Source organism: Coenobita brevimanus, chromosome 81, assembly GCF_032717465.1.
Source record: "Coenobita brevimanus isolate Jiangsu-jjx chromosome 81, ASM3271746v2, whole genome shotgun sequence".
Lineage (NCBI taxonomy): Eukaryota > Metazoa > Arthropoda > Malacostraca > Decapoda > Coenobitidae > Coenobita > Coenobita brevimanus.
Window position 1 is genome coordinate 9,655,404 of NC_137034.1, and position 15,948 is coordinate 9,671,351.

Here is a 15,948-nt window from a genome sequence, read left to right on the forward strand (position 1 = left end):
GACAAACTAGCATGGACTGTAATTAAACTATGGAAAAGGTATACTCTGGAAATAATACAAGTATATGCACTCACTTCTCAAAGCACTGGTGAGGAAATAGAAACATTTTATGACGACATCTCCCAGACCAGGGAAGAAGAAAAGCCCAGATATGCTGGAATTGGAAGACTGCAATGCAAAAGCTGGAAAACTGAAAAATGGAGGAGCACGTATGGGAAAATAGGAGTAGGAAAGAGTGGCTGAGGTGGAATGGTGGTAAATTTTGCTGGAATGTAGAGCACGAGGATACCAAACATTCTTCCACAAAAGAACAGGAGGAAACTGGACATGGAGAAGGTCAATTGGAGAAAAAGGATGAAATCGACATCATTTTAGTAGATAAGAACATTATGATCATTAATGCCAGGTATCAACAAAGTAAGCACAGTAACATAGAATGGTGGGTTGCACAGATTCACTTTCAGAAATTAAAGAAAGAAGCTAAATGAAAATAAAAAGGTATGCCCAATAAGAGTGTGCGAAAACAAAGCAGCCTTTCAGTCAGAAACAAAGAACAGATATCCGGATGGAAGTTATGCAGACTGTGACACTGGTGAGTTGAGTGGTAGATTAACGGAGATGGTAAGGAAAACAAATACAACCAGGTCCAACAAGTATTCAAAAACGGCTCTCGAGCTCATGAAAAGAAGAAAGGAAATGAAAGTAAAAACAAAAAAAGATGAAATAGAGTGAACAGATTTTGAAAACAACGTATCAGCAACAGACAAAAAGAAAAGTGAAAGAGAAACATCCATCAGATCAAAGAAACTATAAAAAAAGAAAGAAAGAAAACGTCTAAAACAGGTCCAAAGCAAAATAGCACTAGAAAAGCAAAAAAAAAAATTTCACTGAAAGACAAAAATGGTAAAATAATTAAGTGCAAAGAGATTAATAAGAGAGCTGAAGAATTTTTCAAAGAACTTTATGCATCAAAGACAAGAGTACTAAGAGCTAACATTTCAACTGACGCAAGAGAAATACCAGAAAACAGGCCTCAGGAGAAAATGGAATAGTAGCAGACTTACTGTCTGATAGACGGCATGAAGTTCAAAACTGACTCGTCCATCAGTTTACCCAGTGTTTAAAGAAGTAGAATATTTCCAAAACATGGTGTAATGCAATACAGTGGCTATTTTGCTTTACAAAAAAAGGAGACTCAAAAAATCTTAGTAACTATCGACATTTTAGCATATCATCATTTGTTTATAAGTCCTTACGAACAAAATGACAACAGATTTGGAGGAAAACCAACCTCTTGAGCTGGCAGGATTCCGAAACGGGTTATGACTGATGGATATGTCAACATCTTCCTTAAGTGAACACAAAAAACAAAGTGCATGGATAATACATGGGAATATCACACAATTACTCGTACAATGGGAAAAGAGTTTCAGAGGAACAGTACACTCACCTCTCTCTCTTAACTATTTGTATGAAACTGAAGAAATACATGGTGGAAACAGCTGTGTGTGTGTGTGTGTGTGTGTGTGTAAATAATTTGGTACTTGCATTTCTTGGTGCTATGAACAGGATGATAATGTTTATCCCACTGACTCGACGACTATTATTCTTTTCTTGTGTATACTTCCTCTCATTTTAAGATTTTTCATACCCATTCTTTCCCTCCCTTTTTTTTCTTATTTCTTTCGTCTTAAATTATTCTCAGCAGTTCTATTCCTTCGTTAAGTTTCCTCCTTCCTTTCTTTTTTTTACCTTACCTCTTCATCCTTCCTTTCTTTGCTATACATTTACCTTTTGCTTCTCTTCCTCCCTTCTCTTCTCTATGTTGCTTTCCTTCCATCCCCCTCTTCTCTATGTTGCTTTCCTTCCATGCTCTTCTTCTCTATGTTGCTTTCCTTCCATCTTCTTCTCTATGTTGCTTTCCTTCCATGCTCTTCTTCTCTGTGTTGCTTTCCTTTCATCTTCTTCTCTATGTTGCATTCCTTCCATCCTTCTCTTCTCTATGTTGCTTTCTTTCCTTCTCCCTCTTCTTTATGTTGCATTCCTTTCCTCCTCCTCTTCTCTATGATGCTTTTCTTCCATCCTCCTCTTCTCTTTGTTGCTTTCCTTCCATCCTTTATCGACGAAAAACCAAAAAATTAATTAAATGCAGTAAGAAAAACCTTGAGACACATATTGCAAGTATCAGCAAATCACATCTCAAAGAATTTTTCAGTTACATAAGAAGCAAAAGGGTAATAGCTCCATCAATCGGTCCCTGAATCACAGATAACGGAGAGCACACTGATAATGAAACTATGATGGCAAAAATTCTTAATACTTTCTTCGCGTCAGTATTTACAACAGAAAATATACATACGATTCCTACTGTTCCTCCATTCCTATAGAAGAAGGCAACATAATCACTGACATTACAGTTAGCGATCGCGACGTACTGCTTGCAGTAAACAAATTAAAAGAGAATGAAGCACCAGGACCGGACAAAATATCACCACGTTTATTGAAGGAGCTACAGAATGAAATAACAAAGCCTTTATCTGAACTTTTTAACTTATCACTTAGAGCAGTAAGGTGCCATACGAATGGAAGCTTGCTAATGTAACCCCAATATTCAAAAAGGGCAACAGAAGCCAACCAGAAAACTTCCGCCCAATTAGTTTAACATCGCTGGTTTGCAAATTGCTTAAAGCTATTATCAGAGACAAGTTGTGAAACACTTGGAAACAAACAATCTCATAAAAGATTCGCAACATGGTTTTCGTAATAATAACTCTTGCCTCACGAATCTGCTTGACTTTTTCAATGATATACTGGACATGTACGACGAGACTAAATCTGTTGATGTGGTCTACCTCGATTTTCAAAAGGCTTTTGACAAAATTCCACACAAAAGACTCCTTCAGAAGCTAAAGGCACATGGTTTCAGCGGCAGTGTTCTCGGGTGGGTAGAAGATTGGCTCACCGGACGAAAGCAATGAGTTGTAATAAATGGAAAAGAGTCAGACTGGATAAACGTTACAAGTGGAGTGCCGCAGGGTTCAGTGTTAGGTCCTATTCTTTTCTTAATATATGTAAATGATACTGACGAAGGATTGTGTTATAAGATTTCAAAATTTGCTGATGATACTAAAATAGGCAACAGAGCAGATACAGCACTGCAAAGACAGGCAGTTCAGAGAGATCTTGATCATCTGTTTAACTGGGCCCAAGTCTGGCAAATGGATTTCAATACTAGTAAATGCAAAGTGCTAAACATTGGCAGTAAAAATGTAAGAGCAAGTTATAGCATGAATAATGTTCAACTTGATAGGGTAATCCATGAAAAAGACTTAGGAGTTATAATAACAAACTATTTGAAGCCAAGCAAACAATATACACAAGCTGTGAAAAAAGCCAATAAATTGAACTGGATTCATAAGCAGAGCATTTGAATATAAATCAAATACTATCGTCCTCACTTTGTATACCACGTTGAGTACACCGCTTCCCGTCCGATCAGCGAAGTTAAGCAACGTTGGGTCTGGTTAGTACTTGGATGGGTGACCGCCTGGGAACACCAGATGCTGTTGGCATCCCTACGTGTCATGTGGGGTTGGTGGAGGATTAATGCCCCTCCCTGTAAAACAATTAACTCTAAGCCATTGGCCACCCCGTCTGGGATACATGGCGTCTGGCAATGATGATGATGATGACTTTGTATAATTCCTTAGTAGGCCAGCACTTGGAGTATTGCATTTAGTTTTGGTCACCGTATTATAAAAAGGATATGGAAAAGCTTGAAAGAGTGCAGTGAAGGATGACAAAGATGATACCTAGATCGAGAAATAAACCGTACAAGGAACGTTTAGAAGCACTGAATCTCTTTACCCTAAAAAAAACGGATGATACGAGGAGATTTGGTCCAAGTATTCAAAACATTCGAAGGACATGATAACGTGACTGTCGATAAATACTTCACAGTTGCTCACTCGAATTACACTAGAGGCAATGGGCATAAAATAATTGGCAAACGATTCCAGTTGCATGTAGCTAAGCATTTCGTCTTCAGTAGAGTTGTAAATATATGGAATAAACTGCCCTACAATGTAGTAAATTGTAATACAGTACAACCCTTTAAAGGTCGCCTGGATAAGTATTTGTCATCTAACCTGCAGCTTAATATATTTACTCCTGAATAAAACACTTGTTTATGTATATTTTTTTAATTTATTTTATTTCATATTTTTTAGAGCCTGGATCAATTTATTAAATGCAAATATAGTATATGCACAGATAGCCTTGAGTTAACGGTCACTACTCATACTTTTGACCTGTGATGAGCTGTGGATCACTGAGGGTCCAGGGTCCCTGTTAGTTAAGTGCCCACCATAGGGATTTTTTTAATGTCCTTGCCAACGGCCATACCACGTTGAGTACACCGCTTCTCGTCCGATCAGCGAAGTTAAGCAACGTTGGGTCTGGTTAGTACTTGGATGGGTGACCGCCTGGGAACACCAGATGCTGTTGGCATCCCTACGTGTCAAGTGGGGTTGGTGGATGATTAGTGCCCCTCCCTGTAAAACAATTATCTCTAAGCCCTTGGCCACCCCGTCTGGGATACATGGCGTCTGGCAATGAATGAATGAATGAAAACCAGGGGTCACTGCTTCAGGAGGTGACTTGTGTGCTTGTCCTGCTTGGGAAAGTTCCTAGTCTCAGTGGAATGAACGGAGCTGGGGCCTGATTGACTGCTGCCTACCTTAATAGCTCCAGGCAAGGCTACCGCACCACCACTGAGCATCCACACTGTGCACTGTGCAATTTCCACGCTGTGTCCACAGACACCCCGTCAACTCAACGTACCTGTACATACTGACATGCATTAGTTATTTATTTATTTGATTATTCATTTTACTTGGCTACTTTCTCTTTCAGGTTATTCATACTGGTAGGTTATAGATAATGTATTATAGAATGTAGCTTTTCCTTCTCAGTCTTTCCTATGAAACTTCCATGTCAGTTTTTCCATGCTGCCTGGTAGTTTTTCTCACTTTTTCTTACCAGTTTTAACTGGAGGGTTTGGAGGCGGGGGGAGCCTTCTTGCTTTACTATCTTTATCCTTCAGCATGTAGAGTTAGATCTCGTAATCATAGTCTACTCTGTAACAAACAGCCTCTAAAGGACCATAAGGTCTGTTGCTGTTTGGTTTCTTTTGAACTCCTTTGAACTTTGAACTTCTTTATGTTGCTTTCCTTCCATCTTCTTCTTCTCTGTGTTGCTTTCCTTCCATCCTCCCCTACTCTATGTTGCATTCCTTCCATCCTCCTCTTCTGTTTGTTGCTTTCCTTCCTTCCACCTCCTTTTATATGTTGCTTTTCTTCTTTTTCCTGTATTATTCTCCCTCTGGCCTACATCCCTTCTTGATCTTATAGCTTTCTCACCTTCCCTCACATACACCCTCTTTGCTCACATTATTTACTTCTTATTTATGTATCGTCTTTCTTCCTCTGACTTATTTGTTCTTTATTTCTTCCACTATCTTTTCTCTTTCTTCCCTTGTTCTATGGAATATAAACTTCTATTTTTTTTTCCTTCTTCCTTTTGTCTCCATTTGTTTCTTTTCTGGTTTTCTTTGCATTTTTGTTTATATTCTTTCATTTCTAGTGATACGTTTTCTCTTCCCTCATTTGTTTCTCTCTTCTAATATTTTGTTTTTTCCATTTCCGGCTGTGTGTCGTTCTTCCTGTTTCTTTCCTTTTCTTTCTTCTACGCCCCCGCTCTCTGTGTGTTTTCCTTCTCTTTATGTCTTTCCTTTCTTTTCTGCCTTGTGTTTTCCCATGAATTTCTTTAATCTTTTATTCCACTTTCCCTCTTCTTATATATGCTCCTTTTTGTTCATGCAGTCCCTGTTTCTTCTTTCCTATCCACTGATGTTTTATTTGTTGTTCTGTACCGTTTCGATGCTTCCCATTTTATTAATTCATTTTATTTTCATTCTTCTGTTTTCCTATCTCCGTTACATGTTTGCACTTTCATTATTCTCTTATATTCTCTCTCTCTCTCTCTCTCTCTCTCTCTCTCTCTAGTGACTGACAGTATTGTGTTATGCAGGTGAATGAGATTGTGAAGGCAGTACGTCCCCCTGTCCGGGCCTACCTGGACCTGAGGTGGAGGGAGTCAACAAGGGGACGGGTGCACATTCAACTAAGCCTCGCCAAGCCCTTATCACGCCAGTTCATGTTGATGTGTACTGGCCAGCGCGGCGTCTCCTACCGTAACACTGTCTTCCTCAGGGTGGCACGCAAGGGCACGCCGGGGGAGAGTGTGGTGGGTGGGGATCACGATGGAAAGGGAGGGGCGGGGATAATTGACCTCACCGGGGGGAAGTACCGAAAGTCAGGCATGGCGGGGGCCGTGTGGGGGTGGCCGTGTAATGCTGCCATAGCTGCCCAGTTTGCCATCACAACCAGAGACAGCGATGATGGCTGGGAATGGGATTATGTCTTTGGGAAGGTGACGAGTGGGCTGGAAGTAGTGAGGGCAGCAGTCAACCACCGTGACGTTACACAGGTCACTGTTGTGGATTGTGGTATTGTCCTCAACCAATAGTTACTGTACTAAGCTCATGTATTTCAAGTTCTCTCCCTCCATATGATTTTATTCAGCGTTGAGAGAAACATCAGGTTGTGAAGTCGTTACCGGACACCCTTAATATTATCTTCTCAGAGCCAAACTAGTCTAATGCTACTAATGTGTCAAACCATATAATGCAATAATGCATTACCAAATGAAATAAAGAAGCATTAAAAGTAGTCTTAAGAATCATTTGTTAAATACATATGACAACTACTAGCTTACCTGGAATTATCACTTTCAAGGTATAATTTTTGCTTAGCACTAAAATTATATCATCCGTGATGTTTACCAGCAATATTTTACTATGATATTTTTTTTTGCCGTCTTGTATTATCAATTTAGCCTTCATGAAATAATCCTATGCATTAGCCTATCTTTCATGTTACTTACCACCATTACGCGGTTTGTATTCTTTCTAGTACTCAGTACCTCACTGTAAGCCTATTGGTGTGATTACCTTAATTTTGTCTCTATTTTTGGTATTCACTGAGTAAGTTTTTTTTTGTACTGCTCTGATATATCCTTTTGCCACTAATTGTCTTTCTGCCACACACGTTTCCCAGTTTCTTTGTTTAAGACTTTTTAAAGATCATCCGGTCATTAGAAAGTCTGAGCTTTTTTTGCATTGTATTTGGATGCCTTGTAATGCAATTAGACTAAATAAATGTATTAGTTCAACTCAGTTTAAATTTTTAACCGCATCACTATCAACAGTCTCTCTATATTTTAACCCCTGCTATCTAAGGACGTGTTTTCTACTTTATTCCTGTTATCTCCAAACGATTTTATCGAAGAAGATAAAAAAAAAAAAACTGCCGGAGTTAGATACAGCCTCCATTATCGCCTCCCTTCATAGACGCCTGTTATGAATTGAATAAAATCGTCTGGAGGTACCAAGAATACAAAACAAAAAGACATCACAGGACTGAAAAGAAATATCCAAAGCGCCTGCAGGTCATACATGTCATGGTGGGGTTACAGAACGTACTGTAATGTGGCCAGAACTGTAGTATCATCATCATCATCATCATCATCATCATCATACAAACGACTCTCTCTCTTATCTAAGGATGGTGTGAGATAGGGCCCAGAAATCAAGAAAACTAAGCCTCTCTAAACCATTAATTGATCCCCTTGTACTGTTAACATATACTTCCACAAATCGTGTGGTATAAGTTCATCCAGTCTATAGTTCTATCACCTTAACATGGCCTGCAGATCTGTTCTTTTTGCAGCTATTATAACTCGGTGACAGAAAAAGAGTACTACGGCTCTCCAACCTTTCCACAGCATTTCTTCGTGACTAGCATCATATTATAGAGTTATTCTAATGTTACAACTCAGCAATCGAGATGGAGTGCTGGCAAATCTAGGCCAAATTAGTGTAAAAAGTATGTCATAGCCAAACAGTTTTAATGAAACGTCCTTGTAAGTAACCCTTCCATCTCTAAAAATCTCTTTGGTCCTGAGTTACATTATTGGGGATAGCATGATCGAAATTAAAGAGTAGTTATGCTATGGAACGGATTCAGCCTGAAAGTCGTATATGGAGATTTCGTAACACATCTTCCTTAACGATTAATTTTGTATATCACACATCATTATCCTCTCGTATAATATTGATTAAAACAGTGTCGATATTAAATGATAGAAATATGCATGTAGGAGAATGTTGAGGTGTAGTATGCAAAATAAATCACCAGGAAGTTGTCCTATGAAGTCTGATATGCCACTTAGAATACTGCACGTCAACATAATCTTATAAGCTGTTGTTGTTGTTGTTGCTGAGTAGCCCTGGTCTGTTTGACTGGACAAACCCAACTTTACAGACAAGCAACCGCCAGTGTTGGGTCGTCCCGTACAGTGAACCTATGTTCCCTTGCGGTGGACAGCACCTCGCTGTGGCGAGGCGCGGGGAAAAGTTTAGAGGCTTGGTTCCTGGATGGACGCCGCATTTGCGTCTCTCCACCGAGTTAACAGGGCCACCGTAGTCACCTCGTTATTTGATTATATGGTTACCAGCCAGCATTGTAAATGGTTTCCTGTTACAAGAAACCATTAGGCTTGTCACTCAATGTGTTACCAAATGAAGCGGAATGAACAGTAATAAAAGTGACAGGAAGAATGGGAGAAATAGGAAAAAAGGAGGGCAGACAGAAAAAGAGTGATAAAGATGAAGGAAGAAGTAGGCAACATGCCATCAAGCGAGTTGAGGATGGTCGCCATCACATGCCACCCTCAAATTGTTAGTTATCGACGCATTCCATGTTCATGGTAAGGAGATACATTTATCATACAAGAGAATGTCAAGGAGCAGACTAATTCGCAATATCAGTCGCAAAGGAAGAGATGTTATGAATCCTTCCATGTTGCCAAGAACAACCCTGATTTACAGTGAGAAGTGATTTAAGTGGTTATTTCACCCAGGATGGCCATGGAGAATAAACTTACAATCAGCCATCGGCCGTAAAGTCGAGGTCACAAGAGGACATTTTCGAAGGACACGAAAGTGGCCTCGTGTGACCAGGGATTAATTTGGACTGGTTCTCACAGGAAAGACAAAGAGACGGGAGTGTTAGAAGGCTTTAACTTAGGCTTGTTTTTTCAGAAAGGATAGAGAAAGGGGAGTATTGAAAGGGCTTAGGCTTACTTTTACAGGAAAGACAAAGGGAGAGGATTATTGCAAGAATTTTACTTAGGCTTATTTTTACAGGAAGGACAGTGAGAAAAGAGTTTTGAAAGGCCTTAACTTAGGCTTGTTTTTGCAGGAACGACAAAGGGAGGAGGGTGTTGAAGGAACTTTACCTAGGCTGGTTTCTGGAGGAACGACAAAGGGAGGGGAGTGTTGATTTTTCCCATGTCCTATATTCTTTCTGTGAGAATAAATTTGAGATAGAGGAGAGAACTGATCGGGAGTATACTTGTGAGCTGAAGCCATTAAATTTATTCTAGATCAAAAGAACTTTCATTCCACCTTTATGCTCAGTATGATTCAATTCTACTTCTTTCACTCCACGTCTTTGTTTATCACTTTAATGTTCTCCTTTCATTTCTATTGTATGTTTATTCTTACTCAAACGCTATCCTTTTATTTCCCTTTTATGTTTATTCTAACACAAAGGTGCTCCTTCCATTGCCCATTTATGTTTATGAATCACAGTCTCCTTTCATTTCCCATTTCATGTTTATTCTGACTGAAATTTTCTCCTTTCATTTTCCTTTTATGTTTATTCTGACAAATGTTCTCATTTCACTTCTATTTTATGTGAATTTTAAAGCAGATTTTCTCCTTTTATTTCCCTTTTATGTTTATTCTAACTCTAATATTCTCGTTTCATTTCATCATCATTCTTCGGAATCAAATATTCTAATTTCTTTTCCTCTTGATGTTTATTCTGAGAAATGTTATTCTTTCATTTCCTTTTATGTTTATTCTGACTCAAGTTTTCTTACATTCCACCCTTTTGGTTGTTCTGACTCAAATGTAACTCTTGCTCACGGACAATATTTATCTGACGTGTAAAATATACTGTATATCACACAAAATTTCAGTTGTTTCCTTAATACATATGCCTATCTGTTTTATTAACCAGAGTCAAGGAGTATCAACCATATTACGGACACAGTAACCAAATATCAATCTTATTAGTCACAGTAAAGTAGAATCCGTTTCATCAGCCACAATAAAGGATTACCAGTCGTATTAGAGTCATAATAAGGGGATATCAGTCTTATTAGCAATAATAGAAGTGATAAAATAGTGCCAGTCAGTCACAGTGAAGAATGACACTTACACATCGTTCATCACACATTATATATTCCTACAAGAAAGACTCCAAGTAATTATAGAGGTTGTTATTTGAACTAACGAAGCCTGGGATGTGTGTCATTTATTCTTGCCAGCTCCTGATATTTCATTCAGCGTAGGGTAGAGCTTTTGAACAGCAGGGGAGAGACGGATGCTTAATCAACTCCTTCACAACATCACAACATGACGTCTCTCCTCGAATTGAAATCGTTTGGAAGCAGTAATAGTATAAATGAACGTCACTCGGCTTCGGAGGGTTAAGACCTATCATAAGAAAAAAAAATCTTCACCCCTGTAAGGTTAATGGTAAAACAGCTAAACTCATTTTATCCCCTTTGAGTTGTGAGGGTCTGAGGCTAGGTTGCCGTAGTCCAGTACAGTTAAAGGTAGATTAGAATATAACTTCTCTTGGTGGCATTACTCAAAACATATCTAGGCACCTCTAGAGGCTCGTTACTTCCATTGCGGCGTTCTAACCACTAAGCCACACTGCTCCACCCAGACACGCCAATTGCAGACGTTTTAATTCAAATAAGGAAGGGTCTCTACTACAAGATAAAGGTTAATTATGGCTATGTAAATGTTGGGTGGGAGAGTCAAGGGTTAGAGCTTAATTTTTTTTCTAACGTTTCGGACTACACAGAACTCATCTTCAGAGAGATTGTCAGGAATGGTTAGAGAGTCTCACGATGGGTTCTGTATAGCCAGAAACGTTGGGCAAAAAAATAAAAAAATCAAGCCCTAACCTGTGTCTCTCTCCCATTCAACAGTTCCACTTGTCGCGAAGGATCATCTGCAATTAAGGTTATATCAAATCTTCAAATTAGAAAAGTCTTTAGTAACCGAATAAAAGCTTCAGCGAGTAGCAAGAATATAACAATAAAGTGCGCTTTGTGAGCGCGTGACGAGCGAGAGAGCATTTGTACCTACGTATGTCATCATAATTTCATCTTGGTGTAAACTTTCATCATTTCTGGTGAGGATGTTGAACAATAACTGAAGAATAATTGAACTAAAATATTTACGTTCTCACATTTTCTTCCTCACACACACACACACACACACACACACACACACACACACACACACACACACACACATGCGCGCTCAGGGACAAGAGTCCTATCAACATATGAAAGTGAAAAACAAGCCATACCTCGCATGTGTCACTTTTCACAGTGCTTTAAATCGATTTCATAGTGAAGCATGTCAACTGAAGTCCTCGGTACATTCCTTTGGAAAGCTGGGATTCCAAAGGATTTCTCTGGTCTCATGGGTAAATATACAGCTTATAGATCAAAACAAATTTTACTGAAAGTATCTACTACCTGCTGAGAGAAACTCTTCTCTATCTGACATAGTAGAAAAATTATTAGCCTTTGAAATCCATCGTGGTCAGGCCGTGTCGTATCGGGCTGTGTCATGTTGGGCCTTGTGGTGTTGGGCCGCTTTTTCTCATCTGAACGTAGAGCAAACATCGCTTTGCTATGCTTGCTTGCTTTATTCGCTGCTCTTGCTCGCTCGTAACAAGAACTAACACACTTATATCTAATCCAACAACTTCGAAAATCCTTTAATGATAATAATCACCTTCTCGACCTCTTTCTCCCTCCTAGGGATGGGGTGAACGAAGGTCAAGACAGACCTGAATGAGGAAAGCAAATCAACGGCATGTTCAACTAGAGGCCTTGCCAAGGGGAGAATCACACCATCCGCGAGCTGATACATATTTAGCGCGGCTCGAAATATGACCCTGACCTTGACAGTCTTTCACCAATTTCGAACTAGTAGATTTTCATCCCTACTACACACCTGAACAATTTTGTGATGATATCTCGAGTGGTTGCGAAGTTAGCGTGGTAAGAGACACACAGACCTTGACCTACTTTCATCAATCTCTAACTCGTAGGAGGTTTTCATTCCTACTATAAGCCTGTAAAATTTTGTGATGATATCATGAGTGGTTGCGAAGTTATCGTGATAACAGACACACGGACCTTGACATACGTTCACCAGATTCGAATTTGTAGGAGGTTTTCATCCCTACTATAGGCCTGTAAAATTTTGTGATGATATCTTGAGTGGTTGCGAAGTTATCATGGTAACAGACACAGAGACATTGACCTATCTATCTATCTATATACCTAGGCTGCTTCCCCCAAGGAAAGGGAGGTAACTGAGACAGGACGACACACTCCCAATTTACTCATCCACTCAAACACATTCATTCGCATCTTAGCCCCAGTGGGGACAAGGGACAGATCCTCACCGCACCACACCGCACGAGGGTCAACTGTGCAGTGCAATCAGTGACATCCGCAGCAGGGCCTGACAGCAGAGCTGGTTTACCCCTGCCACATCATAATAGACCCATCCCCTTACCCGCACCGGACCTGATCAGCTGCTCAGACCAAATGCGGGCGAATATCCCCTTAGGGCTGCACCATCATTTATTCATTTACAATTTCTCGCCATTTATTTCTGTCATGCACAGCCACTCTTCCATGCTCAACAGGCATACCTCTCGCATCAAACGCTCTCTTCACACTGTCCATCCATCCTATTCGTGGTCTCCCTCTCAGCCTTACACCTCTCACATCAGATCTAGTTATCTTTTTCACCAATCGCTCATTATCGATTCTCTCCATATGCCCAAACCATCGCAACACCCTCTGCTCAACTTGATCAGCCATCTCCCGAACAACTCCAGTTCTCCTTCGCACTTCATCATTTCTTACTCGATCCATATGTGTCACTCCACACATACTCCTCAGACACCTCATCTCCATTACATTCAAACTTTTCCTCTCTGTTACACTCATATTCCATGTTTCAGCCCTATATAATGCAGTCGGTACCACAACACTCTCATACAGCCTTCTCTTTACATCCATTCTAAGCAAACGACATCTAAACACTTTTTTCATGCCTCCCAGCACCATTCCTACTTCATTCATTCTAAACTTCACTTCTGCATCTAGTCTTCCATGCACAGCAACATGTGACTCTAAATACTTAAAACACTCTACCTCCTCAAGCAACTCACCATTCAAAACAATATTCATCCTCCTACCATCTACCGACCTCGTACGCTTCATCACTTTACTCTTATTCTCATTTACTTTCAGTCTCCTCCTTTCACAAACCATTCCAAACACCTTTACCAAATGTCTCAATCTCTCCTCTGAAACAGCCACCAGTGCAGTATCATCTGCAACAGCAGCTGCATCAGATTCCACTCTCTACCATCAACATTCACCAGACTCAGACCTCCACCTAAAACTCTTGCATTCACCTCCCTTACAACACCATTCATATAAATATTAAACAACCAAGGTGACATCACACATCCCTGCCGCAGCCCCACGCTCACGGGAAACCGGTCACTCACAGTATTTCCCACTCTTACACACGCTCTACTGTTTACATAAAAATTTTTCACCCTTTTTATTAACCTACCATCAAGTCCAGACAATCTTAAAACAGTCCACAAAGCCTCCCTATCAAGTCTATCATACGCCTTCTCTATATCCACAGCCTTGTCTTTTGCTAAATACTTTTCACACACCTATCTCACAGAAAACAACTGATCCACGCATCCCCTCCCTCTCCTAAAGCCACACTGCTCATCACCAATCACTCCCTCTGTACCCTAACTCTCTTAATTAACACTCTACCATACACCTTACCTACAAAATCAACAGACTTATACCCTAAAGCTAGTACAGTCATACTTATCACCCTTGCCTTTATACAACGGGACCACACAGGCACTTGCCTGCACCATACCTTTCACAAAGCACACATTCAACAATCTTACTAACCAGTCAACGATAGTTGCTCCACCACCCTTCAGGCATTCCACAACACACCCATCCATACCTGCAGCTTTCCCATTTTTCATCTCCTTTACTGCCTCCTGCACTTCCTCCTTCGTGATCAAAGAATCATTCAACTCTCCCAACACATTTATTCCTTGTACTCTTCCATCCGCCACAATCTCAGCCACCCTTTCTTCCTCTGCATTTAACAATATTTCAAATACTCTGCCCATCTCTTCCTTACTGTCCGTACTGCATCCATCTCAATGAACATCCTTTCATCCTCTGCTTTTACTCGCTCTTCCCTCCCAGACTCTCCCTTTTGCACCCTTTTCACCTCCTTGCAAAACATGTTCTTATTCTGCTGAGAGTTCTCAGTCAACCACCTACCCCACCTCTCATCTGCTGCCACTTTAGCATCATGCACAGCCCTTCTCGCCCTATTCCTCTTTTCCTTATACCTCTCATATGACACCTCATCCTTCCTCTGCAGCTGCACTTCATATGCATGTCTCTTCTCAGCCACAGCCATACTTACTTCCTCACATCACCATTCACTTCCCTTTCTTACACCACCACACACCTCTTCCGCATGCCCCACCACAGCACTCTTAAACAACTGCCATTCCTCCTCCACACTGCCGTTTTCCTGATATTTCACTGCGTTCCACTCATCTTTCAATTTCTCCTGATACTCTGTCATTTTCTCCCTTTTATCCAACTCACTTTCAAGACCTCCCTGCCACACCTAACTCTCCTATCTCTCACCCATCTCTTACCTACTCTTAACATTCCCTCCACCAGATAGTGGTCAGACATACCTCCACCCTCCCTTCTCAGAACTCTCACATCCAACAATCTTCCTATTACATTCCTGGACACAACCACATAGTCCATCATTGCTCTATCAACAACCCTTCCACCCTCGTGTCTCACCACGTATTCATATAAATATATTTCTTCTCAAACAGGGTATTTCCAATCACCATCTCTCGCTCAACGCACATCCCTATCATTCGTTCCCCATTTCCATTTCTTTCAGGCACACCATGCATTCCAGCTACACCTTCAACTGCTACATTTCCCACTCTAGCATTCAGATCTCCCATCATTACCACATTCACATTCGCTCCAAAACTCTGCAGACACTCAACATCATTCCAGAAAGACTCCCTCTCTTCTTCATCCTTTTCATTACCAGGCCCATATGCACTCACAAACACCCACAACTCACATTCAAATTTCGCTTTCACCCACATCAGTCTCGATGACACCTCCTTCCATTCAGTCACACACTGCTATACTTCCGGACTCACTAACAAGGCCACACCTTCTCTTGCCCTTCCTCTATCAACACCTGACCATCTTCCATTCACACTTCCAGACATAGACTCACCCTTCCCTTTCACCTTCGTTTCACTCAAAGCTAACACATCCAATTTTCTTTTCACAAACATTCTCCCAATCTCCTCCCTTTTAGCCTCAATCGTACTACATCCACGCACATTCATAGACCCAATCTTCAGGGTACGGGGATAACTCCATCCCCCATCCCTTTCTCTGGCCTGTCTTTTTTAAGGAACTAAAAAACAGAGGAGAGGGTCCCTAGTCCCCACACCCCGCCCCTTTTAGTCGCCTTTTACGACACGCAGGGAATACGGTGGCAGTACACGTATCCTTCCTAACACAAACTGGGCGCAGATT

The 15,948-nt window shown here is 40.6% G+C and overlaps 1 protein-coding gene, 1 non-coding gene and 1 pseudogene across 2 annotated transcripts; all 3 read left to right on the top strand.

Moving 5' to 3' along the window:
- Window positions 1-3,453: 3,453 nt before the first annotated feature.
- LOC145409580 (5S ribosomal RNA) lies at window positions 3,454-3,571 on the top strand (annotated as a pseudogene).
- An 819-nt stretch (window positions 3,572-4,390) lies between these two features.
- Window positions 4,391-4,509, top strand: LOC145409587 (5S ribosomal RNA). The gene has a single exon (XR_013899142.1). It is a non-coding gene; the product is annotated as a 5S ribosomal RNA (ribosomal RNA).
- A 1,575-nt stretch (window positions 4,510-6,084) lies between these two features.
- On the top strand, window positions 6,085-6,588 carry LOC145409554 (uncharacterized). The gene has a single exon (XM_080279941.1). The coding sequence runs from the start codon at window positions 6,085-6,087 to the stop codon at window positions 6,586-6,588; it is 504 nt and encodes a 167-aa protein (XP_080136067.1).
- Window positions 6,589-15,948: the final 9,360 nt, after the last annotated feature.

Excerpts from the sequence above, each read along its gene's own strand:
- LOC145409554 (XM_080279941.1), top strand. The coding sequence starts at position 6,085 with ATGCAGGTGAATGAGATTGTGAAGGCAGTACGTCCCCCTGTCCGGGCC.